General features: G+C 26.1%; 2 protein-coding genes across 2 annotated transcripts; both read left to right on the forward strand.

Moving 5' to 3' along the window:
- Positions 1-2,731: 2,731 nt before the first annotated feature.
- On the forward strand, positions 2,732-4,712 carry LOC113846948 (protein NUCLEAR FUSION DEFECTIVE 4-like). The gene is made up of 2 exons (XM_027475728.1): positions 2,732-3,999; positions 4,198-4,712. Exons 1-2 carry the CDS (start codon positions 2,867-2,869, stop codon positions 4,616-4,618), a joined length of 1,554 nt encoding a protein of 517 aa, XP_027331529.1. The 5' UTR covers positions 2,732-2,866; the 3' UTR covers positions 4,619-4,712.
- A 16,450-nt stretch (positions 4,713-21,162) lies between these two features.
- On the forward strand, positions 21,163-26,344 carry LOC113874442. The gene is made up of 5 exons (XM_027512663.1): positions 21,163-21,248; positions 21,478-21,609; positions 21,741-21,911; positions 22,084-22,175; positions 26,257-26,344. Exons 1-5 carry the CDS (start codon positions 21,171-21,173, stop codon positions 26,342-26,344), a joined length of 561 nt encoding a protein of 186 aa, XP_027368464.1. The 5' UTR covers positions 21,163-21,170.
- The last annotated feature ends 827 nt before the right edge of the window (positions 26,345-27,171 follow it).

The following is a 27,171-nucleotide window of genomic DNA, read 5'->3' on the forward strand; positions in this document are numbered from 1 at the left end:
GTATATACATGTGTATGTAGATATATTATTAAACAATTCCAATTAATACCTAAATATAGAATAAATTATATTTGTATATTATTAAATAGGGTATATACATGTGTATATGGATATATTATTAAAATTGAATGAGTTTCAAAATTGAAATTTATATTAAAATAATGAATATATATAATAATAAATTTAAGCAATAAATTATTTATTAATTTTTATGTTAGTTAATATTTTAAATACATTATTAAAATTTTAATATTTAACGAAATTCTTTATTTTTAATTATTATGTTTAGAAAGTATTTTAAAGTAATAAATACAAATGAATATTGATATAATTTTGTAATTATTTAAAATTTGTCTATATTCTAAATAATAACTTGATACAAACATTATTTGTTGATTTGTTCATTACACTTTGAAATTATACCTTTAATTACATTAAATGAATATATATTTTTTAAAATTTAATATAAATATATTAATATTGTAAAAAAATTGTATATTGATATCCAATCATAAATTATCATATCAATAAAAATTAATGATTTATGTAATAACTAATATAAAAAATATTAACAATGAGTTTTAGTTAGTTTATAAGGTAACAAATTTTACACTAATAATATACAAATAATAAATAAAAGTATAATATTTTAAAAAAATTATTTTAAATCTTATACATACATTAACAAATGTTAAAAATATAAAATTAACATTGTAATATATCAAAATTAAAAGGTAGTTTATTATCTTTTCAATTATTTACTGAAAATAACATATACATCTTTTTGCTTTTGACATATTAAATAGGTTATAGTATATCCCAAACATGATTAGATATATTATTAAGATAGAAAATAAAAATAAGTTATTTTAGAAAGATAACTTTTGTTAAAACAAACATAACTAAATAACATAAGTTATTATAAATAGAGATTAGTTTGAATGACAAGCAGTTCAGTATTATTTAACTAAAGTTTTAAATTTAAGTCTTTTTATATGTAAAAAATCTTTAGTGAGAAACTTATCTACCACATCTAAGTGTGTGACTTAAGTCAAATTCAGATTAAATTGGATGAAAAAAAATAATAATAACATAAGTTATTTTGAAATAACTTTTGAATAAAGATAAGTGATTATTTTTTAAAAGCTTGTTAAAACAAACATGGACTAAACTTACTTGATTTAAATCATTCAAAGAATTATTGGTTTCAAACAAAATGAATAGATAGTACTGCCTTTTGCTATAAATATCTAAGCATGATCGTAAGTAATTAATCTCTTCAGATGAGGTAAATTGTTTGACGTATAAATTTAACATATGACTTACATGTCTATAGCATGAATATGGACACTAAATCAGTACCTACTTACGTGAATAAATGATTTGCCTAAACTAATTGATTATACTACATACGTCAATTGTCAACAACAAATGAAAGTTAAAATTAAAAGTATTTAAGTAAAATAATAATTTATAGCACTTCATTGTTTATGAGTTATGACATTGTTGATGAAATGAATAACTATATTATAAATAACTATATTATTAAGATAATTGACAAGTCAACTAAATTGTATGGAAATTCAAATTATATTGACTTAAATAATTCATAAGGTTACCTGTATTTTATCATACACAATTATTTGTATGTTGAAAATTCTTATTATAGACATGATGAGAAATATTCAAACTATATTAAAAATGTAATTTATGATGAAGTGATTAATAAACAATCTTAATATTTAATTTATTTTTAACCATAACTTTAAAAAATAGACAATTTATATTATCAATTTTAATAAAAAAAAAACACTTCGTATACTAAAAATGGAAATTTATATTTCAATTAAAACATATTTTTATATTTCAATTTTTTTTTTCCATATTTTCACAAACTGATGCAATACTCCAGTATTGAATCTAATTTTAATACATTCAAAGGATATAAATGAATAATTAAAGAATTTTGTGGAGATCAATCTTAAAAAATTTGACCAATCTTGATTAGTATATTCTAATTTTGTGACTAGTTGACCAATCATTATAAAATGTTAGATGTAATGTACAATTATGGTTTGGCTGAAAAGAGGCTAAGGAAAGAATTAGCTAGCGAGGATCAATCTGAGTTAATCCCTCATGGACTAGTATTATACAAAGACAGTATATACTTGATAGAAGAGATCAAAGTGTATACCTAGCCTCCTAAAATGTTGAAAAGCGTTTTTTTTTCTCAAATCATAATTGTTGCTTTCCATCAATTTCCGTGCTTTAATGACAAATTATAGAACGTTTAGAATAATTTTTGTGAAACTTTAAAAATAACTTATAATTTTTAATTTATTTAAATATACCTTAATTACAGCCAAAACTAAAATTAAGCTCTCATATAATTGTTTTATTAAATCAATACTTAATTAAATTATGAAAAATCTAAACTTTAATTTTAAAGACTGAGGATAAAAAATTTAAAATGATAATTTTTATTTTAGAAAAATATTTATTGCATTAAGGATGTAAAAATATAATAAATATATTTTTAATAAAATTTAATATTTTGTAGGTTCAAAATCAGTTTTAAAAACTACAATTATCAGAACCGTTAAATTATTTATCCTAACGTGTCCTTAATTTTGTGTGAAGATTTGCACCGTAAAATCTTAACTACTAATAAATGTTCTGAATTCATAACAAATATGTCTTTTCCTCTTGCACAATCTTTTCAAGCATAGGTGGTGGTTGATATAAAACCACATTTTACATGTAGAGCCACATTATTCCATTTAATCAGAAAGCATTTCTGTCATTTGTTTCAAATATAAGGCCTCTCATCGCACCTCAAATTTCCTCACCATTGGCTTCTTACACCATGCCTTCAACAACTTTTCAATGGCTAAGCCTTGTGGGCATCATTTGGCTTCAATCCATAAATGGAACAAACACAAATTTCCCTGCATACTCCTCTCAGTTGAAGCAACTCCTTTGCATGTCCCAAGTTCAGCTCAACAATCTTGCTTTTGCCTCAGATGCAGGCAAACTTTTTGGCTTTTTTTCTGGCATGGCTGCAGTTTACCTACCCCTTTGGGTTGTCCTGATGATTGGATCAACTCTTGGTTTAGTTGGTTATGGTGTGCAATATCTCTTCACAACAAACAATATTTCCTCACTCTCCTATTGGCATGTTTTCATACTAACAGTTTTAGCAGGAAATAGCATTTGTTGGATTAACACTGTCTGCTATGTGGTCACAATAAGGAACTTCTCATCAGATCGCCAAGTTGCTGTGGGATTAACAACTAGTTACCAAGGGCTAAGTGCTAAGATTTATACCAGCATTGTTGACGCTGTTCCTGGACACAAAAAAGCTAGAACCTTTCTTTTTCTAAACTCAGTCTTACCTTTGATAGTTGGCCTAATTGCAGCTCCTGTAGTCAGAGAAATTGATGTCACAAGGCCTAAACACATGGGTGTTGGATTTGTTGTTATGTTTGTCATTACAATTGCCACTGGAATATATGCTGTGATCAGCAGCTTGCAATTTGTGTCAAGCAAAATATCTCCATTGGGTAGTCTTTTGGGTGTTCTAATGTCCCTTCTATTCCCTCTATTAGTTCCGCTTTCCATGAAGATCAATGCACTAGTGGGTTCATGGCACAAAAATAGAGAAAAACAAAGAGTTTATCATTTTACAGTGGAGGAGGGTCAGAGCAGTAATGAAGAGAGGACAGATAATGAGGTGAAAGAGGGTGAAGATATCAGAAGAGTTCAAGAAGTAGGTGTAAGAGAAGAAATTGGAGTGAAACTGATGCTGAGAAGAATAGATTTCTGGTTATATTTCTTTGTCTACTTATTTGGTGCAACACTTGGTTTAGTATTTCTTAATAACTTGGGACAAATAGCTGAATCCCGGGGTTACTCTAGTACTTCATCTTTGGTGTCCTTGTCTTCTTCTTTTGGGTTCTTTGGCCGTCTCATGCCATCTATTATGGACTACTTTTATAGGTAAATTACACATTCTTTATCTTCCTAGCTTCCCAGTTCCTATCTAACAACAACTAGTGCCTAGTGCATTTACATTGTTATATAATTCAAATAATGACTATAAATGTGTTAGTTGATCTACATCAATGAAGACAAACAAGCTATTAAATTATGCATCTTCTCTTATTGACATTTTGTCATGGTTTGGCTTGCATGCAGGGGTAAGTGTACTATATCAAGACCAGCTTCTATGATGGCATTAATGGCTCCAACTGCTGGAGCATTCTTCTTACTTCTCAATAAAACTCACCTTGCCCTTTATATTAGCACTGCCATAATTGGAGTGTGTACTGGAGCAATCACTTCCATTGCTGTTTCCACCACCACTGAGCTATTTGGAACCAAGAATTTCTCTGTGAACCATAATGTGGTTGTGGCCAATATTCCAGTAGGTTCCTTTCTTTTTGGCTATTCTGCTGCCCTTGTTTACCATAAGGAAGGGCATGAACATGGAAAATGCATGGGCATGGAATGCTACAGAAACACTTTCATCATTTGGGGTTCTCTTTGTTTCTTTGGCACTTTCTTGGCTTTGATTTTACACGCTAGGACTCGCAAGTTTTACTCACATAAACAATAGGATACATACTATATTTTACAGTTTTCACACTTAGTCGACTATCCCAAAACCCCCGTGTACTGTATATGTTTTTCATAGAATCGAATCTATAACTTCTATACTAATCTGGTGTACCTTTATTATTACATGACCTGGTTCAAATGTAACACCTATTAGTGAATTGGAAAAGTATGAAGAACTTTCAACGGTAGTTAAATTAAACGGAAAACATACGTCTACGTCCGTATTTTCTATGTTAGATTTGGTGAAAGAAAAACGAGGTAGGAAAAAAAATTAAAATAAAAGATGGGAAGGTTGATGTCGTAGAAAAAGAAAAAGGGGGATAGAAAGAAAGAATCAGTGAAAAAAGAATGTAAGAAAAGTGGGTATAAAAATATAATAGTTGTAAATTAAACTAAAAAATATATATTAATCTTATACATACTTTTCTGCAATATCTTTTTATAATTTAAATTTATTAATTTATCTTAGTCACACATTATATATTCTTCTTACTGTGTGTACGTTTGTCTCAATTTTTTAGAAATAAATGCTTAATTTTATTAAAGTATTTTTTTAAAAATAATTAATATATTGCAAACAAGGATTTATCTCTTTTTATTCTCTTCCTATCTGTCTCTTAATTATAAGTTAATATGCTATACAAAAGTGTTTGTATAAATAAAATTTATCATTAAAATATGGGCATAAAGAGAAGCAAGCGTCACACGTTGTCAAGTTCTCTAATCACTATTGATTCTGTGTTATTAAATGATAGTATAATTCGTTGGTTATGAAATGCTGTCATTGATATATCATCGATTCGTGGAGCCAAAAATGACAACACTATGCAATTTAATTTGATGGCTTAAATTGTGAAGTCGTTTCAAAATTTACTTCCACCATATATGAAAATGAGTCTCCATCGTCTTCATCATCATCAGTAGTCAATTTTTAAACTTCCTAACAATAAAGCATTCCTATGCTAAGTGTTATGATTTTTAATTGCCGTATCAATAAATAATTAATTTTTTAATGTGTATTTAAAACACGTAATATAAAATTATATATAAACTTTTTAATTATAAATCATTAGATTAAATGTAGTACTTATTATAATTTTTTATAAAACTTTTAAATTTTTAATATTTTTATTTTTTGTTTAAATACAGATTAGAAAAAGTTGATAAAAGATAATGCAATTTTGGAGGTTTACGTAATCATATGGCGATCACATATTATAGTCGTAACCGTATTTGCTTGCAACCATGATTATAAATCATTATTTAAATCACGCTAGACATAAATGATCGGTTAGCTGATGATATGTATTAATGGAAGAAAAGGTATTAATTCTAGGTATTATGATTTTGAATTTTCTTTTTTACCTTTAATTTTTACTCTACTTGCAAGCTTATCCCTTTATGATTAAAAAAATAAAGGGAAAAAATTCCATAAAATTTTATTCCTCGTTTTTATTTTTGCCATAAAGCATGAGTACTGGGATAAAAATTAAAGACACGATAATTATTTTTGTGATTTTAAATTATGGTTTATTAATATAATAATATTACGGTTTTAAAGTTTACACAACCATATCGCGACAACATGTTTAGCCGTATCAGCTATGTTTTTTTTTTAATTATTATTCAACTATGAGAGTATAATTATTATAATTTCTTCAAATATTTAATATTTTTTCATTTACTGTAACTTAAATTCAAAATTATTAATAGCACTCAACTTCAAAATAACATTTTAAGTTAGAATAACTTTTTACGTACACAAAGTCAAAGAATTTTATATTATTCCAAGATAACGTTCAACGTGGAAAGGGCAACGCTTAAAGCCACTAAACGTCACACACAAAATTAAGCAAGTTCAATGAATTTTAATTTGCTTTTGTCGAGTAGTTTGCTATTATTTATTCATTTATTGCATTTAAGTGGGAGCTAAATTGTGTTAATGCTTCTTCTGAAGTGAAAAATCATGCTCCACAGCTATGGGTAGGTTTTATAAAGTTTAAATTTAATTTGTTTTTCAAACCAAAGTTCCAAGTTTATTTTAATTTGTTTATTTGATAGGTCTGTTAAATTATCATTTAACTTTTTTTTAAAAATTAGTTGATTTAAAAGTTTGTTTCATAATAAAATTTACAAACATACAGGCTAATGGGCTTATATTCGAACAAATTCAAGTCTTTTAATAGAACTAATGTTAATATTTAATTATAAAATATCATAGTAAAAGATTAATAGAATTATTATTATTAGTATTATTAACTTTTAAGACTGATTTTGCGAAAGTAATAAAATTGTATCGAGAAAGTAAGTATTATAACACTAATGTATTTTTTATGTGATAAATACTTGTTTTAAAAATGAATATTTACTATATGCTTAAAATTTATTTTAAGAATTAATGTTCATATTTTTATAATGAAATAAAAGGTAACTAGTTGAGAAAATTTCGTGTTTTTATGATATATTTATTTTTACCGATAAAATTATCACTTTTTTCATTTTATCTTTCTATTCTGATTTGAGTAAAAGTATTTTTTGTGTGAAGATAACCTATTGTATAAAAAAAGTTACCGTCTCAGTTTTCATTTATCTGTTTAAAGAAAAAAATTAATTCTATTTATCTATCAATATAACAATTTAAGATAATATTAATTATTATTATTATTATTATTATTTTACAGATATCCTTTTGTTTATTTGAAAATTTTAAAAAATTATAAATAAAACACTTTTATTAACAAAATAATTAATTTTTTTAGTTTGTATGATTTTAAAAAAATATAACTTCCTTTAATATTTTTCATAAGGCATTTTTTAACAAATTTTAATAAATTTTATTGTAAAATAATTTATATTTTTTATTTTTCCTTAATAAATAGAGTTTGTAAAAATATAAATTAAAACTAACAGAGATAAATATTAATGGTAGGGTTAATAATATTAAATAGACTTTTTCTGTTATAATAATACTTTCTTCCATATTAGTTATTAACTTAAATTTTTAATATTGTAAATATTTTGAAAATAGAATATAAATATTATATATATGTATATAATTATCTTTTATTAATTTTGATAAATTAAAAAATTAATTAATCTAATTTTTAATTTATATAATATATTTAAAAATACTTTATTTTTAATAGTAAAACAAGTAAATAGTAAGTCTCACGAATAGATTGAGCTATATCCATCTTCCATCCCATCGGACAGATGCCCTGTTGCCTGTGAGGTGTTTTCAATTTCACTGATTTTATGGTATTCAACGAAATACGTATCCACTAATATTAATTAATAAATGTTATAGCATTATTATTTTTTAATGATAAATTTCATCCATACCATAATAAGAATAAAAATAGGTTAAGTGAGACTAAGCTGCAGATCCCTATGATAGCTTGACTAATTTTTATCTCTAATCATAGATTAATTCTTGTGCAAGACTATCCTTCATTACGATTTACCTAATTGTCAGGTTTTATTAATAAACACTACGAATTGTTCCATTCGATCCACTATTACCGTTTATTATTTTAAATAATTAAAAAAATATTTATATAATTCTTGGAAAGAAAAATTAATAACATAATTTTTTAAATTCTTTATTTCTTATCAGCTAAGTTTTAATAGGACTAACAAAATTGACAGATTATTTGATTTCCATTTTTTAATTAATAAATATTATGTGCATTAAGAGTGTCATTTAGTTATAGTCAAGCTATTTCCATGAGAGCCGGAGAAATTATACCAAAGTAAATGGAATTTCTTCCGATTCTATTATGATGTTATATTTTGAAATGAAGTAAATTAATGCTAACTAGTGCTTTAATGATATTATTAATACAGTAAATTTTAAAGACATTAATTAAGGAATGAAAATTTTATATACATTATTAATGCAAATATATCATATTTTCAACGGACATGACTTTTATATATATATATATATATAAGTAGAGAAACCTCCATAATATTTAATTTTGAGCTCTAATTAATATCTTTTCATGTTATTATTTTATAAGCTGACGTCAAACGTTGAGAGTGTATCGTATTTTGTGACATTTATTGTATCAGTGACCGCTCATTATGAGAATATAAATCATCGGTCCATAAGATGGGACCATAAAATTTATCAACAAAATGGTTTTCCAACAACAATCTCACCTGTTTGTGCAGAAGAAACGATCTTCATAATAACTCAAATATGTCCTGTCGATCTCCCCACAAATTGGTATGACGCAAAGATGATGATTGTCATGAATCACCCACATTAGAATTTTCAAAATGCTTTGATCTTCTTCCCAAAGTTACTGATATATTTTTCATCACTTTATTTATAACAACTATTTCGTTAAATGGTTACTTGCAAAACCATAACAATTCTGTGGTAGTCTTAGAATGGAATTTTAACTTAACATCAATAGCTACGAAACACAATTTAAATAAAAATAAATTAATGCTAGAAAGAGTTCAAATTCTTCATTAAACGTAATATTTAGTTAGAATATATTAGAAGCCTTCAGGAAAAAAAATGGTTACTTAAAATCTTATTATTTTTTCACGAGTGTGATGACCAAAACTATTTAATCAATTAAAATATTTCAATAATAATATTTTTTTGTTTTGTTTAATTAAATTGAGAAGATAAATAAATATTATTTGACCATTTTACATTTTTATTTATTTCTTCCATAAAATACGAGAATCATATAATAAAGGAATACAATATAAGAATATTTTTTAATTAATTTAAACTAAAAAAACTTATAAACACTTTAAAAGAAAAAGATATATTTTTGAGAATTTTTTTATCCATCAGAAAATAAATAAATATTGTAAGTTCATGGAATATAAATTTAAACAAGTATAAATTATATGTAAATTGAATTACTTTTAATAGTTGGATTCAAAATTTGATCAAATTCAATAAAAAAAAAAATTCAGTTTAATTTTTATTATTAATATAAGATTAATCAATTTAAAATACTCTTTTAAGGAAAATAGGAATAATTTAAACTATGCAAACTAAATTATTATTAATTTAGTTTAACATAATAATGTTTTTTATTTCTCCTCATCATTCAAATGTGGGTCTCTTTCCTCTTCTATTAAGACCCCTCTCGTGATATTTAGATTCAAACAGAGCATAAATTTTGTCCCTATGAGGTTGTATGGATATGGGTGTTGGAACTAATAAAGCCCCATAATTAAATTACACAACTATGAAGTGCCCTCTTACTTGGTGTTTGGGGAATGAAATACCTCCAAGAAATGTTTATGTGATGTACACAATGCACCGGCCATATTCATGTTTCAAGTTTCAAGTTTCAATCACTTGCAATGTAGTAATACATGGAGCATAGGCAAACCTCTCGTTTGACTCAGTCATGAAAAAACTATTGAATCTCATATATTAGTTAAAAGCACATTAAAATCTTAAAACTTAATCTTTGTTTGTTAATTAAATTGCAAGCTCTTAACATAGGAGTGGACAAAAAAAACTAAATACAAAAACTCATTCCATAACTTAAACTCAACTGGATTTTAAACTCTATATTTTTTTAAAAATTAAATACTCAATTTATCAGGAAAAAATCTAAATATAAATTCAATTTAATCTATCAAAACTAAATTTAACTTAAAGAAAACTGTTCTTCTTTTTTTTTCTAAATTCTAAAATTTTAATAATAATTAGCTTACAAAAGTGAAGATTAGTTTGTTCGTACATTCGCTCTTAGCATCACAAGAATATAATTTTTTTTTTCAGCACACAACTTTATTTTCTAGTTTAAAAATAAATCGCATGACTTGAAGTTTAATCTAATCCATGTTCACCCCTTATTTAGTAAGCTGAATCTTATTTTAGAGCAGCATCATTCCATTTATAAGTTATTGAGTATTTCTTATTATTATTTTACGAAATACTTAATATTTTTTTAATAAAAAAGTTTAAATTGCTTTATAGATAGTAGTTAAATAATTAAAAGTAAATAAAGTTACTAAGAAAATTATAATAATGTACTCATTTTTGTAAATTTTTAATGTATCTTCGTATTATTTTTTAATAAATATTTAATATTAAAAGATACTTGTTAGCAAAATTTATTTAATAATTAAAAATTTGTAAATTTAAATTGTTTTTAATAATATATCTGCATTAAAACTTCTCACGAGTTTATTTGATATCTCAACTTTTTAATTGATAAATGCCAAGAAAAGGGTAATTCTCAAATTAATGCATTGTAGATTTCTAGCTTTAGCGTCAAGTCCTTATCTTACCGAAATAAGAAAGAAAATATTGTCACCTTGTATACGTGCAAGAAATTTTTTTTAATAATTTTTAATTAATAATTAAGAGTTTATTTTAATATTATTAATTTTCATCGAATGTTTACCTTTTTTATAATTTTAATAAATTTTAATTAATAGTTAAGAATTTATTGAAAAGAACAAATAATGTAGGTAAAATATTTTATAACTTTATAAATTAATTTTAATTATTTTAATATAACTCATTAAAATGAATTTTTTAAATAAATTTGGTCATTAAATTAAATTTATAACATAAATTATAATTTTTTAAAAAATTATTAAATAATTTTTTAAATAAATTGTATATTTAAACATATTCTAAGAATGTTAGAAGGTTACACAGAGTATTTGAAAAGTTTAGTGTCAATTTATGTTTCTCTGAAAATTTGTACAAAATATTATTAAGCATATGTGAAATTCAATATGAAAAAAGAAATAGAAAAAATTGTAATAATATGATTTACAGTAGTATGAATAATTTGACTTCAACATAATAATATTTTATTCAATAATAATGTGTTAAATGTTAGTGAAACATTTAATTCTACTAAGTATCATTCTAAAAAATGGCTTGCAATAAGACCTTTAAAAAAATTAATTGTATATTTGAATTGAATTAATGATCTTTTAATATATATTATTAATTCTTTTTAGAATTGTAATAGATTATAATATTTCTTGTACTCTAAATTCATCTTTAATAAAATATTGATATTTTAAAAAAAAGTGTTAGAAAATGTCTACACAATTTATTATTAAAATCTTAAAAAATACTAACAAAATACTTTTTAAAACATACTCTTCTATAATTATTATGATTGGTTTAAAATTTAAAAAGTTATAATATTTATCTCATAAACTATTTTTTAAATTATTTAAACTTTTTAACAAAAAAAAATTATTTTAATTTTTAAAAAAATTGACCGAATAATATTTCTCTCAAATATAGTATTTAATTTTTAAAATAATAAATATTTTATTTACTAATAAAATTTTATCATTTTAATTAATTTAAGTTAAAATTTTCCTTAAAAGAAAATTATTTGAAGTACATGTGCTATTATTACTCTTTTGGTAATTGCATGACCGAAGTTGCCCGCCGCCACGCAAGACCATGAATGGGTAACGGTTCCCTATAATCATTTACAGTGAGTGTCAGTAACTAAATTTTAAGTTGCATTCATATTTAGGGTGTGTTTAATAAAATTAATGGAAAAGTTAATTAAAAGTTTAAACAATTGAAAATTTAGTTAATTAAAGTAAAATAATTAGTTAAAATTAATTGTTAAATTAACTGATAAATAATAAATAACATCATCATTCATATTTTATTTAAAATTTAAATATTGATGTCAATATATTTTTAAATAGTTATAATTTTTTAATTTCACTCATCTTTTAAAATATTTTACTAAATAATTTGATAGTTTTATATTTTAAATAATATTCTACCAAATCTACCCCTAGATAGTAAGAAAGTGTGAGAATTTGTTTTCAGCATAAACCTAGGCAAGACCCCATTTGTCATATAGAAACTTTTCATTGTATAGTTTCAAGGAAGATTAAGTATTTTTACTTAAGCTGTTATTTTCCTAAAGTCTTGGTCTTGAGGCCTAAACAGAGGTCTCCATCATTAAATTAAGAGGTAGTGATATAGGATGAGTTAGGGTCTATTAAAAAGGGTTAGTTTATAATTTTCACTAATATCAAATTTTACTAGGAAAAACTCATTATTAAAAATCTTTAAAGACTCATTCTTACCCTATATACTTGTTAACTTTTGATTAAGGTAATTAAAGATCTACCTAGCAGTTAAATAATTAGAGTTAATTTTCATAGAAAACACCACTGTTTACCGTCCTCTAAGAGAACTTTAAGTTTTAGATATATTATCTGGTTATCATTAGAGTTTGTATTTTGTTCATCAATTTCAGATGAAAGGAGGATATTAAGTTTTTCTATAACTATTTTCACAATGTCATCATCATAAAGAAACATGCTAATATCCCTAGATTCAAGCACTCTATTGGTGGGATAAAAGAGGCAGAGTTATGGTTAGAAAACACCTATTTCATAAGGCTGTTAGAGACCTTATCTTCTTGCATGTTCTCATGGGAGTCTTCAGATGCGACCCTCACTTCTACTTTTATTTTCTTTTACTTCGATCTGCTAGATCTTGCTCGTCAATTAATCTTTTCTCAATGTTGGAGTGTTCCATTCTTGTGAAAATGCTAAAGGGAGAGGGCTTCCTAAGTGAGAAGCTCTTTTGCATAACTTGGCGAGATGCTCTGTCATAAGTGTCGCTCATCAATGCAAAGCATAAGGGTTGGAAGAGAACTGTAACAGAAACTTGTGGCGCTATTTCAAAATAAATAATTTTTAATACTTAAAAATTATTAATAATTACGTATTTCAGCTATTTTATCCAATACAATTTTTTAATTAAATAATTTTTTAACTAACAAAATAAAATTATAATTAGTTAAAGTACTATGCTAAACACACTCTTATTTTGTTTTTGACTAACAAGATTTATAATGAAAATATTTTGAAATTTATAAAATTTTAAAAATACAAAGTACTTAAACTTTTTTACCAAACAGATTTTTATTATATATATGCATCCAAATAAAATAATATTAATTAAAATAGTAAAAATATAATATTAATTAAATTTTTATCATTAAAATTGAATGTAACTTAAAGAAAGGGGTTTATAGACTACTGCATGTTAGGATAACAAAGTTATACATTGGTAAGCTAATGGTAAATAAAAAGATATATAAGTAAGATGATTTTGAATTTAAATAAATAAGTTATTCAAATTTAAATCCATTTCATCTTCCGCGTTGGATTAGTGACACATTCAAAATTTTAATATGAAATTAGAGTTCAAATAAAAAAAATAAAAAACTAAAAAAACCTATGGCATTAACAAATTAAGAAAAAAATATAAGTCCAAATAATAAAAAGAAAAAGAAAACATAAAGTAAAGATTGAAACTTAAATCACAATCTAAAGATAAAAAATTATTTTATAACCTAAGTTACAATTGAGGCAAAGTTAGTTAGATTTAAAAGAAAGTGTTATGAAATTAAAATTTTGTATTATTGAGTTAACAACAAATTAAATGATATATAAATAAGAGGTCATGAGTCTAAATTGCTTAAATTTAATAATAAATCTAAGAAAGTCATAAGTTTAAGTTATCTAAATATATTTTTTATTCAATTTTTTATTTTTATTTTTAATTACAAAATTGTCACTTTAATTTTATATTTTTTACATTTTAAAATAGAGATGAGATTGGGAGATGACAACAGCCAAAGACTGAAAAAGCACCAACATATAATATGAAAATTTTGGATTTTGGAAGTATAATTAACCTATTGCAGAACATATGCAGTAGTACATTCACAAAGAGTTATAAAATCTCAAAATAATTATAGATAAATCAAAACAATAAGGGACCATAGGGATATTCACATGTTAGTGTTTGATCAAGGAATGAGAATTATTTTTAGGTCAAAACTATTTACCTTTAGAATAAGGTGAAACTATAGAGGGGGAAGGGTGTTAGGTTACTCTCATTTGTAATTAGTTAGGGTTTTATTAGTTAGTATAATGAATTCTTAATGTTAGGTAACTCTTATATGCTTACTCTAAACCTTGAACTGATAATATTCAAAGTATAAAGATAAAATGCAATAAACTAAGGTACTAAGAATTTCATTCAAGGTTTTCAATAAACACATTATGTGCCATAGCAAATGGTAAAAAAACTTACACATATACATTGACACAGAGTTCAAAATACACAAATGTTGAAAAATAAAAGAAATAACATAATAAACAGACTTCATTGAGCAAGATTTAAGGCATAAATATACAACTTAATTTATGACATAATCAAATAAAGCATAAATATACATGTTTATATTAACTTGAAATGACATCATAACTAACTTCAATGATGTAGAGGTGTGTCAGTTCCACAAGTTAAAAACGAGGGTAATATCTTTGAAAATAAAGGAATTGTTTATATCGGAGAAATTTTAAAGTTATAAATAAGCATTGAAATGAATGTACTATGCTTGAGATTAGAGAGAAATTTATATACCAATGATGATTTGTAAACAAAATTTAGAAGAAACAAGGTTGTGACAAAGATTCCACGACTTAGACGAGAAAAAAGTGAAACACTGGAGTACTTTGTGTACTGAACGCGAGAAAAATGATTGTACATAAATGGTAAAGTAAAATCATAAACACTTTTTCAACATTAATTATAAGTTACAACCAATGTAGAAAAATTTTTCTATGTCATTTGTATGGTATAATTGATGTGGAAAGTATACAAAAAGAAAACAAAACTTAAACATTATTTTTTACAACAGTTTTTGAAGGAACTTATGTAAAAACACTTTTTACATTGGTTGTGAATTACAACTAATGTAAAAAATCTTCACAAAAATTTAAAATAAACTCATGCCTCCTTTTTTACATCAGTTGGGTCATATTTGATAAGAATCATAAATCCTAAATTTTAAAAATATTTATCACATCGTTTATTTTTTAAATCGATGTAATAAATGCATTTTATATTGAATATGAATCAAACCGAGTAGAAAGGTTTGTTTAAATTTTAAAAGTGTTACTACATCTTTTTTTCACATAAGTTATTTATTAACAGATGTAAAATCATGTTTTAGAAAACTATTTCTCTACTAGTGAGCATAAGTATCTAAATTTCAAACCTAATATGAATGGAATGTGACTCTTTAACTAACAAGTGAAAGGTCATACATAATACATTATTTTTATTTTAAAATTTGAATAATAGAAAGGAATTGGCAGATAATATGATAATAACTAGAAAAATCAAATTATTTAAGACCATACATTATGATTGTTACAAACGGTTCTAACGCGAATGGGTTAATTAAAACTTTTCGACTTTCGGAAGCAATCAACGGGAAGAAAAATTCTTTAGTCCTATAACGTTTTTTGAGAATATTTTTTTGTCTCAAGTGATCATATACCAAATGTCCAATCTCATGCAAACCCCAAACACGGGTCGTCTTCATACTACAAGCCAAAGGGGCAATGAGTTTTCAATTACAACAATAATGTAAGATCTTCCTTTTGTTCGCCAGATTCAGTCACATTCATGCATGTTAACCTTTGTAGTACGCATTCTCATTCTGTGGAGCATATTTAAGCCTAACTATACACAACTGTTATTCATTTGGTCGCATATGATCATATAAATGCGATTGGATGAGTCAAGGATTTGGGGTAGGAGCTTCTGCAACAGAGGCATAGCATTGAGCCATAGATAGATAGATTCTTGCGTACACACCATGTACAACATTGGACCATCTTCAGGTTTGTCGCTGTTTTAGCCCCACCTTGAACATGGGTGATCGAAATGTGTCATTTATGTCTGGTCTACATACATGTGCATTACATCTTTTCGATTCTCTCTCTTCCTTCTTGTTTTTTTGGCTGTTGATGCGTATTATAAGTTCTTTTTGTTCCTTCTCGAAAGCGTTTTTGTCTTCGCAATCACTAGCTTCCTTTGCTTTGTTTCTTTACGAGAGATATCTTCAGTATAATTGTGCAGATTGTTAAATGAAAGCTGAAGGGTACGTTTGACTTGTGAAGGATTTTAAATAAGAATGTGAAATCTTGAGTGTATAGGGACATAGATGCAATCATTTGTGTGTCACACGTTACGAATCGTCTAATTATTAAATAAAGAAATTATAAATTTAATATTTTCTTATATTTTTAAGATAATAAATATAATTTTTTAAAATTTATTATTTACTTTATACAATAATAAGAAAATTATTTAAAAAGATTATTAAAAGGATTTAACAAACCAATATATTCTTCTTCGTTTTGTTCAGTGAGACTAGTCCTACCTACGCGGCGCAAAACCTGGAGACACTATTTTCCGAGAATTTTGATGCATCCCATTCCCACAGGGTTAGATATGGATATGGCTGATTATGACTCTCCAAGCATGGTGGATATCAGTTGTTGAGCTATGGAGTAATTAGAGCCGTGAAAGGATATAGTCACCCACTAATCATTAAGTCGAAAAAGCAGTATATATATATATATATATATATATATATATATATATATATAATCACACATTACTTCCTTTTTCTTTTCTCCTTTTGTTCATATTTCTCTCTTCTATCAGTCAATCTATTCCTCTTTTTAAGGAGTGTCAACAAATAATTACTCGTATACAAATAATTAAATTTGGTTATCTCATAAGGGATCAGTATGGTACGGTGGCAGGTGAACTTCTAAAAAATACTTATGAAAAAAAAAAGTAAAATAAATATTTTTTATGAGTTAAAATTAGTTATGTTTCTTAAATTTTAGAGAAATTAAATAAAAGAATTTTTTTTAAAAGTTAAATGAGCATAAGTTAAGTTAATTTTAACATGTAAAAAAATTAAATATTTATTTTACTTCTTTAGTTTTTTTTTTCTCTTATAAGCATTCAATAAAAACGATCAATTCAAACCGATCCTATATCCATTTAGCTAGAAAGAGAGAGAAAAGAAGTGAATATATATATGAAGTAAAAAAAAACATAAAAATTAGAACCAATTAGGTCAAGTTAATTACTTCTTATAACCACATATTTTAATCAAAACTACGGGATTGTCTGGCTCATAGAAAAATCTAGTCTTGAATAGGTTTTTATGAGGACACAGATAATCAAGCATTCTTGCCGAGATTCTAGTCTGCTCTTCCTTGCAACGTTACCGTGGGGAGGAATAGCTCAGTCATTGGCCATTCTGATTAGCTTTATTTCTTTTCTTCTTATATTCTATGTCCTTCGAGTTTATTATTAAGCTATAAAAAAAAGGACTGGCCTTATTTCTAAATGAACGACATTTAGAAAATATTGCAAGAGTTGTCGTTAATTTACAAGTTAGTCTCACAAGGACTATCACCACATAACTTGAGGCAAATTTTCTGACTAACCTTATTCTGAATAAGGTGACCCAAATGTCACAAAACAAATAAGGAAGGGAAAAGGAGATTTTCTGGGCAAATATTTCTGGAAGAGAAGAATTTCTCAATTTGATGCCATTGAATAAAACCTGCATAGAATAAGTAGAGACAACATTTAATAAGATTACAAAAATCATTAAACAAGACGATATCTTTGAAAACCACTAAAAGAAACTTCCAACTAACATGATCATAATTAATTAAATGCTTCTTCAATATCTTCTTTTTACTCTAAAATTTATACAATTTATTTGACCATAAAACTTATTGAAATAAGGGAAGAATTTATCTTAATAAGACTAAATCACTTATTAAAATAAATTGAAAAGAGTTAATAAGACTATTTTCAAAAGTTTTATTTATAATTTTTCTTTTAAATAGAGGCTTTATATACACTTACATAAAATAAATATAATGAATATAGATTTAAGGAAATAATATTAGTTATCCCTACACTTACAAAAAATTCTCTACTTTTCTTCCCGATCCTTCCCCAATTTGAGATTGAGGTAAAAATAATTTTATTTATTGATTTCCTTAACATTTTGAGATCACATCTAATTACAACAATAAATTAAAATTTTTCATTTCATTTTAAAATTTCTAAACAATGATATAATAAAATTCTATTTCATCTCATTTTATTCCATTCTATCTTATTTAAATTTATTATATTTATCCAAATATAACTAAATAAATAAATAAAATATTCTAAAGATATACGTAATAACAACAGCAACAACAATGTTAAGGGTTGAATAATTGAGACAATTTCAGCATAAATTTTAGCTACAAACTTTTATATGTTAAATACTTGAAAGAAAATTTTTACGGTTTATAATACTTTTATTTGACTCAAACAGAGAATATCTGATATATAATTATTTACGTACATTTATGATTATCTTATCTAAGTTAAAATTTAATTAAAAATATTATTAAAAATTAAAAGAACTGGAACTTTGCAAATTAATTTACTGTGTTAACAAACAAAGCTAAGGTAATTGAGGATCCTAAGTTAAAATTTTCCATGAGGACAAAAAGGTTAATTTATTTTTCTATTTATAACCTGTTTAAAATTTGAAAACTGTACTACAGAAGAAGAAAATTCCAACACAAAATCTAAGATTTACTTTTTAATCCTTTTAGTTTTATTGCTCGATAACAATCGGATAAAAAAACGACAGAAATGAACACGACACGTCCTGAAACCTTTTAACCATTCAGATTTTTTAGAAACTGAAAAACAATTAAAAAAAATAAGCTGTATCGTTGTTTCTTCTTTCTCAATACACATATTATATAAAAAAAAACAAAATTTATTTAACTTTTCTTGGTAGCACAGGCCAAATCAAGCGTAGAGAGAGAAATTAGAGAAAATTGAGAGAGATCCCTTCCCCGTGAGAAAAGCTTGGAGGCATTCAAAGGGTTACTCAAAGGGGTTTCTCAAAGCTGTGACATGTTTTTGACGCTTAGCTTTGCTAGTTGCTACTATTCATTTGTGTCTCAATCAGCAAATAGAGATTCCTTGCCAGCATCTTACTTATCCACACCGATGCCAATGCATCACAATCTCTTTCATCGGTTTATCACGTTCCCATGCAGAAGAATGTTTCTTTTCACAAACGTATATACTACTCCCTTATCACTGACCCCACACACTTCATCTTTCGTATATATATATGTATGATGCAGCCAAGGCTTAATTTGACACAAGACACACCTAGACCAACTTGCAGATTGTCTATTTCTATATTATCCACTTTGATTGGTATGGACAGTGGCAAACTATCCTGGGTGAAATTGAAAATTTGACATTAAACAAATTTATTTTTCAATTTTTTCAATTTGTTTACTAGATAGTTTTAAATTCTGTGCATTACTTCAAATTTGTGTTTTTCAATTGAATCATCAAATAGTTTCATTTATATTTTGTGTAACATAAACGGTCTATATCTGCTTTAAATATGAAGATTTGCGGGGTCACCAAATTCAAGAAAATAAATTTGAAGGTTCAATTTGAATTATAAGGGAAAATTAACAGATGTTGTATTTAGTTTATATAAGTTATCCATAGATCAAATTTGCTATGCTACTCTTAGTTAACTCCTTTTTTTTTATAAAGTAAAAGAACACTAACAGGATCTAGACCATTATCAACCTAACTATGAATGGTCAAGTTCTCATCTTTGGTGAAGGACTCTCCCTCTTCCTCAAATCAGCGTTAAACTTATCCTTCCTGGAACGATCTTGTGAAGCGAAAGGGTAAGTATTTACAAAAGTCACTTCGTCTTTTAAGTTAACGTGCACATCAGCTGAGAGTATAATTATAAATTTATAAGGATTGAAGACTGATAGCATACATCTGAATGTTAGATAATACATTATTCTCGAGTGAGCCCTTAATGTTACTACAATGGTAAGATCGGGTTGATTCTAATACTGAATGCATAACGGCCTAAAGATTGTAGGATCTGTTTGTCCACGATGTTTAGAGTATTTTCTTAAGGGTATAGGACCACTTGATTTTATGCTGAAATTAGTTTTTATATATTACTTCAAAACAAATAAAATGGGATTTTAACAAACAATCAACATCTGTAAAAACATGCAATTTAATGCAAATTTTTAATGGAATATGTGACATTTTAACTACTGATATTTTTATATTTGACATGATATTTCTACGAGTATTGAGATACGTTTGATTATATGACCTATTTATTATGTCATAAATTTAACGATAATATTTATTAAATAATTTATTTTAATATACTATGCTAAAAAAATATTGTAATAAATTCAAAACAGCTTATAAAAGTCACAATTTATTTTTCTAAGCTGTTAAAAAATAATCACAAAAAATGTTTTCTAATATCTATTGATTTGATTAATGTCTGGAGTAGGGAATACCAGCCTAAGAAATTCTCCTCCATATCAAAGTAGGCCTTAATCTTGGCAAAACAAAGTTGGTTCGGGTGACAAAGAATTTAGCAGGAGGAAAAGAACAAGATTGTCCCTAGAAGTTAAAAGTTAAAACAGTTCCTACCTACGGTAACTCCAAATCTGCATCACATGTGACCAACAAGATTCAGTGTTCTCGTCCTTTTCACTGACCATTAACTGTTGTTTGGATTTCTTTATATATAGTTCTCTTCTCTTTACAATTAGAGACGGAGAGAGAAAGGATAATGGTTTCCAGAGCTCACAAGAGAACAGCCATGTACAGGAACCTACAACGGCTTCGTTCAATCACTAATTCCCATGCGGTGATTACTCTCAAACATCTTTATTTTCTCCGACTTGATATATGTATATATATATATATATATGTGTGTGTGTGTGTCAACTGTTTATTCTTATTATATATTCCATGAGATTAATTCTGCTAACTTGCCTTGCTTACATTATTCTTTTTCTCTATATAAAATATATTGTTCAAGATTTGAATGTTCATATTGATATATGATGGAATAATTGTTCTGCTTGTTTATGCAGAGCCGTAAAACCTCAGTGATATTGGATGCATCAGAGTACATACGTGGTTTAAAGCAAAAGTTGAAGGAGTTGAACCAATTAGCAATTGCTGCAGCCCAAAAAGTCACTGACTATGGTGGTCCAATGCCCATGGTATAATATAAGAATTACATGATACCTAAGCAATAATTAACTAATTCATATAATTATATAATTGAAAGGAATCTTGTGTCTTTTATAACCCTTTCTACATATTTTGTGTATGCTTGCTAATGTTTTTGCAGGTTGAAGTGGAACCGGAGGAGGAGGGATTTAAGATCAAGGTTCTGAGTCAAAGGAGTTGCCAAGGGTTGTTGGTGTTCATATTGGAAGCCTTTGAAAGGCTTGGTCTTGAGGTGCTCCAGGCTAGGGCTTCTAGTGTGGACAGTTTCTGTTTGGAAGCATTTGGAATCAAAGTAACCAACTATATCAAACACACAGTGAGCATATGAATAAAACTTCTCATTTCAAGCAGAAAATAAAATGCATATGATAAATTCTTTCTTTATCATGAACATTATCATTAACTGACCTTAATTTCGGTGGAGCCAATTGCCCAATGAATTTTTTGTTACGTTGATGTTCCAGGAGAACAGTGAAGATGCCCATCATGTGGATGTACAAGTAGTTGAGCAAGCAGTATCTCAAGCTATTAAAAAGTGGAGGGAAGTTACAAAGCAGTATTGATCCAGCAATGAGCTATTCCTAATAAGATCAACTTTTTTTCCCCCTTTTTCTTGGGTTTCCTTAATTTTATTGTTTCATCCTTTAAATGGGCCGAATCTGCTGATTGGTTGTGCATGTGTATATTTTATGACAATGGTGATCAATCTCTGGAGATTATCAAATAGAAAACAATATTAATTTGTTTTCAGTTCCTCCTGAGTTTTGAGCGCATCAGAAGGTCATGTAATTTCAAATCAAGGAAACCCCTCGCTCTAGGTGATTTTTTTGAAAATTTACTGTGTGCTTCATTTTAGAAAGCATCATTCATATTCCTCTTCAACTGAAGAACATATGTATTGAATAAATTTTTAATCTTGAATCAAATCATAATGAAGAGGTCCAAAAAAATTAAATTATTAAAATATTTTAAACTTTCAAGAATATATTAAAAAATTAAAATAATTTATTATTTCTTTATTTAATAAAAATCCCATCCAATTCATTCATTAACCATATTTTATATATGAATGGATATCCATTCATCTTTTTAAAAAAAAATATATTACACGTTTTAAAAAATACTTCAATAAAATAAAATTTAATATTTATATGCATTTAATATTATAGTGTTTAGGATCAATCTTTTAAAATATTATGTGTAATAGAATTTATACTGCTTAATCTAATGGATTATAAAATATTGTGAATTGAATCCATCTAATAACAAATAGTAATCCAATTCAATCCATCTATTAACTTTTTTTAATAATTGGATGGATTGGTTGGTTTTATGCATGAATAAATCGAATGATTAGTGGATAAATGAATTAAATCATCACTCCCTGTCTTTCATATTAGAGAAAAATAAATTAAAATGATTTTTTTTGTAAAGTCTCAAATTATAAAAAAAAATTTAATGATGTAAAACTTAAAATGACCCACACATACAATATTAGGTGCTCAAGTTGGAGTCCACTCAATAATTCAGAACATCTGACTCGATCACAATGTGCGTGTATGTGATGAATGTTTGAGTGTGAACAATGGCTTTGTGGTGGAAGAAGTTTGAAGGTTGAGGATGGGAAAGAAGTCTACTTTTAGCATGATATCCTTGGACGCGCAAAACACCTTCCTAGCTTTTAGATTGCCAAGGTGGGATTAGAGAAGGAATTTGTTTATAAAATTTGGTTTACTTCTGTAATTGCTCTCTGTTAACTGAAAAAGAATATCAAAGATAAATGAGGTTAAGGTTAAATGAAAGTATAAGAGATAACGCTCCAGCCATTGAGGTTGAGGTTAAAAAAAAAAGTTTTACATTGAAATACAATAAAAAAAGTTAAATAACATATAAATGACAAAGATCTACAGCCTAATAGCATTTAAGGTTTTGGATTAGATGTATATTTAAATTTGCTTGTATAAGTTGTTTTTGAGTCATTAATGAAGATCTTTTGGTAGTTTAAAGAGTGTTATCATATGGTTCCTATCAAATTTATAGAGCGGAGGTCATGTTAGGGATGCAACGAGGATGTTGACCGGCTTGCTTAAGATGGTTTGGAACATCTTCTACTCTATCCAACTCCATTATGCATTTTCTTCAAGTTAGAGATATTTTCCTAGCAATAAGGAACAAAAGATAATAGTACTTGTGTTTTTCTTTTAAATGGTAGATCAGCAGGTTGCAAGGAATCAAATTATTTTCAATTCATCTGACATTGGTGAATATATTTGATCAGATCAAAATTAGAAGAAAACTAAATTAAGTTCCATGCTTCATCCATTTCTTAAATTGGTATTATGATCAAGCTGCTTGTTATTCAAAATATTAAGTTGGGGAGTTTTGATGTATTTGTTAGAAGACTGAATGAGGGAAAGGGGTTTTAATGTAATTTTCATACCTATCTTTTCCAAGTGTTATTACTTTTATCCCTTGCATTTTTTTTTGTGGACCCCATTGTGTTAGATTAACAAATCTTTGACATAAAATGAAAAAAAAAATGTATTGTTCAATTTGAGAAATACTATAATTTTAAAGTTTGATATATAACTAAATTCAAATTTTAAAAAGTATATAAACAAGTTTTATTTAAATATGAAAATTTCCATAAATATAAATCTATAATAAAAAAAATTCCACCCAACTAAACATTATGACAATAAAATCTCAACTTGAAGCTGTGTTAATTATAAAAAAAAAAAAAAAAAGCTGTAATTTTCCCATCTACAGATTCTCAAGTATTCATGAGTGATTGAACAAGGTTAATCAGATTGTCAAACACGTAAGTGGACCATTAATAATACCCTTGACATCTTTTCACGAGGATTATAAACCTTTATATATAATTTATATATATAAATTTTTAAATAAGGATATTTTTAAAAGTTTTTAAATGAAAGTACTTTTAAGAGTTAATTTTCTTTTGTATTATATCAAGTAATTTTTTCTATTAAATATTTTAAAATTTTAATATTAATTTAATTTAAATTTTTCACAATTTAAAACTTATCTTTTATTTAATTTTATTTAATAAAATAAAATAATTATTAGTAATAATTATAATAATAATTTTTATAGATTTATTAAGTCTTACAATAATTATGTAATAGATTTTTAATTATTTATTAAAAAATTATTTTAATTTAATACGATTGTGGAATTCATGAAAAAATAACTGTTTGGAAGATTAATTATGAGAATTGGTACTACTAATCCTGGTTACAGCCCCGCCACCGAAGGAAAAAGTAGGAAAGAAGAAAAACAAGTTCTCATACTATTTTTGTGATCCAAAAATCGGTTTTTTGCCCAATCATTTGACTTTTGATTCTTCCCATCACTTTAAAGTTTGACTTTCGATTCTCTTATATACCTTAACCCACGCTCACGTTGCTCTTCTCTTTCTCTTTCTCATTCCTTGTTTCTCATTTCACATCCAAATTCCAATAACTCGTCAAACACTTAATCGAGTTAATACGTTTCCCTTCAGATTTATAATAAAATAAAATCTAAACATAGTCATATTTAATTAGGGTGGTTTGGTTTAATTAAAAACAAATCAGTCAATGTTCAAATCAAATCAACTAGATTACAATTGGATTAGTTCAATTATTTTTTATGAATAGGTTAGTTTAATTTGAGTCTATTGGATTAAAATGAAAAATAAATTATTATATTTTTTATAACTTTTTATTTTCAGAATTGTCTTATTTTTCCCATAAAACCTTAAATTTTATATTATTACAAACTAAAAAGAATCTCCATTCCTCAATAATTTTCGACGACAATTAATAAGATCAAAGCATACGAAACAAAAGGACAAAAATAGAGGAAAGGTGTATAATATTTTAAATTTAAAAATAAAAGAAAATGATAACCAGATAGAATTAGTTTAATTGATTTGTTTTGAATTATTATATACATGAAGTGAAGTCAATTCAATCCGATAATTACCATGATATTATACATTACACGTTGTTCCATTGCATATATAAATAGAAGAAGTTCGTCGATCGCATGCAAACATGCTTCCCTGAGTTCCCATCATACATTTTCTCATCTTCACAAACTGATAAATATGAAATTATTTTGGTTTCTTCGATGCTGCTTCTGCCTGGCGCTGCTTCTCATCAATATTGCCTCCGTTGCACCTAGGTAACTTTTTCTTTAATAGTTGTTAATATATTTCACGTTAATTAGGAATGTAATTCATATATTTTTTTATTTAATTAAGTGCTTGATATTAATATATATATATATATATATATATATATAATTTGGACTTAATTCTTATAAAAAATTTATTAATATATAGTATTTATTTTTTTAAGTTTCTCTAGTTGACATAATTTATTAAAACACTGTCAAATATAAGTTTGTGTTAAATTATATAAATTAAAGAGATTAAAAATAATACAATTTTATTAAAGTTATAAAAATGTAATAAATAATAATAATAAAATTTTATTATTATTAGTTGTTTAAATTTATCTCTGAAAGTTGAGATTAATATTTTTATTTTTTATAACTCATAAATAACTAAGTAGTATTTCTCACTTGGCGAATTTCAGTTACTAAGAATATGGGTTGTTTTGTGACAGAGGGCCAGCTCCTCCTTCAAGGGGTGATTTGGATCTGCCGGAAACACCTCCGCCACCACCAAGCAAGGTCATCGGTTCACACCCATGAACAATGCCTATGAACATTATATTTCTCTACACCATATCTTCGCTTCTATACTTTTTTTCTGCTTGGGATCACCGAAAATAAGCATATATATATATATATATATATATATATATATATATATATATATATATATATATATATATAAGTATTTTGGTCTTTCTTCTGTTGCGTGTAGTAATAAGTCCAGTTTATCCTGTTAGTAAATATTGAAAATCTTCCTCTTAGCAATGCAATTAAAACTGTTTCAGTACTTGAATATCGTTCCAAGTGATGGTTAAACTAACCTTAAAAGACGATCAAATTCTTTAAAACACTTTCTTTTTTCACGACAAAAGTTATGTATATTATCAAGTGAAGATAATTGCTGTTAAGAATCAAGGTTTTTTTTTTTTTTTTTTTCTCAATGATCAACGGCACTTACTAAATATAATATGCTAAAAATATGATAGGGAATTAGAGAAATCCAAACCCTACGTTAAAATCTAAATAGAAATTACCATTCCTAAAATTCCAAAGTTAAAATAAAAAACAAATTACATATTTTTCTTACAAAAGAATCATGATAGAGTATCAAGAGACACACATGAACTTTTCTTTTATTCCGTTCGGATCAGTTACAAGCTCAAAACAAAATTATAGCTACAACAAAGATAACCACAAATTAATAGTGTTGTGCAACGATAATCTAGCAATAAGGGAGCAATTACGGTAGACTAATTTAGGGGGTTATAGAGAACAAATGTGATGAAAAAAGAAATAGTGACAACAAAATGAGAAAGAAAAGTGGGAGTCAAATGAAAAAGGAAGGAAAAGATTAAAAAAAGAGA

Source organism: Abrus precatorius, unplaced genomic scaffold (assembly GCF_003935025.1).
Source record: "Abrus precatorius isolate BTA unplaced genomic scaffold, Abrus_2018 Scaffold8, whole genome shotgun sequence".
In the NCBI taxonomy this organism is placed as follows: Eukaryota; Viridiplantae; Streptophyta; class Magnoliopsida; order Fabales; family Fabaceae; genus Abrus; species Abrus precatorius.

What these genes read in the sequence shown, in the direction of transcription:
- LOC113846948 (XM_027475728.1), top strand. Translation starts at nt 2,867, where the DNA reads ATGCCTTCAACAACTTTTCAATGGCTAAGCCTTGTGGGCATCATTTGG. An exon ending in ATTATGGACTACTTTTATAG is followed by an intron (nt 4,000 to 4,197) that starts GTAAATTACACA and finishes GCTTGCATGCAG; the next exon opens with GGGTAAGTGTACTATATCAA.
- LOC113874442 (XM_027512663.1), top strand. Translation starts at nt 21,171, where the DNA reads ATGGTTTCCAGAGCTCACAAGAGAACAGCCATGTACAGGAACCTACAA. An exon ending in CAATCACTAATTCCCATGCG is followed by an intron (nt 21,249 to 21,477) that starts GTGATTACTCTC and finishes TTGTTTATGCAG; the next exon opens with AGCCGTAAAACCTCAGTGAT. An exon ending in TGGAGGGAAGTTACAAAGCA is followed by an intron (nt 22,176 to 26,256) that starts GTATTGATCCAG and finishes GTTTTGTGACAG; the next exon opens with AGGGCCAGCTCCTCCTTCAA.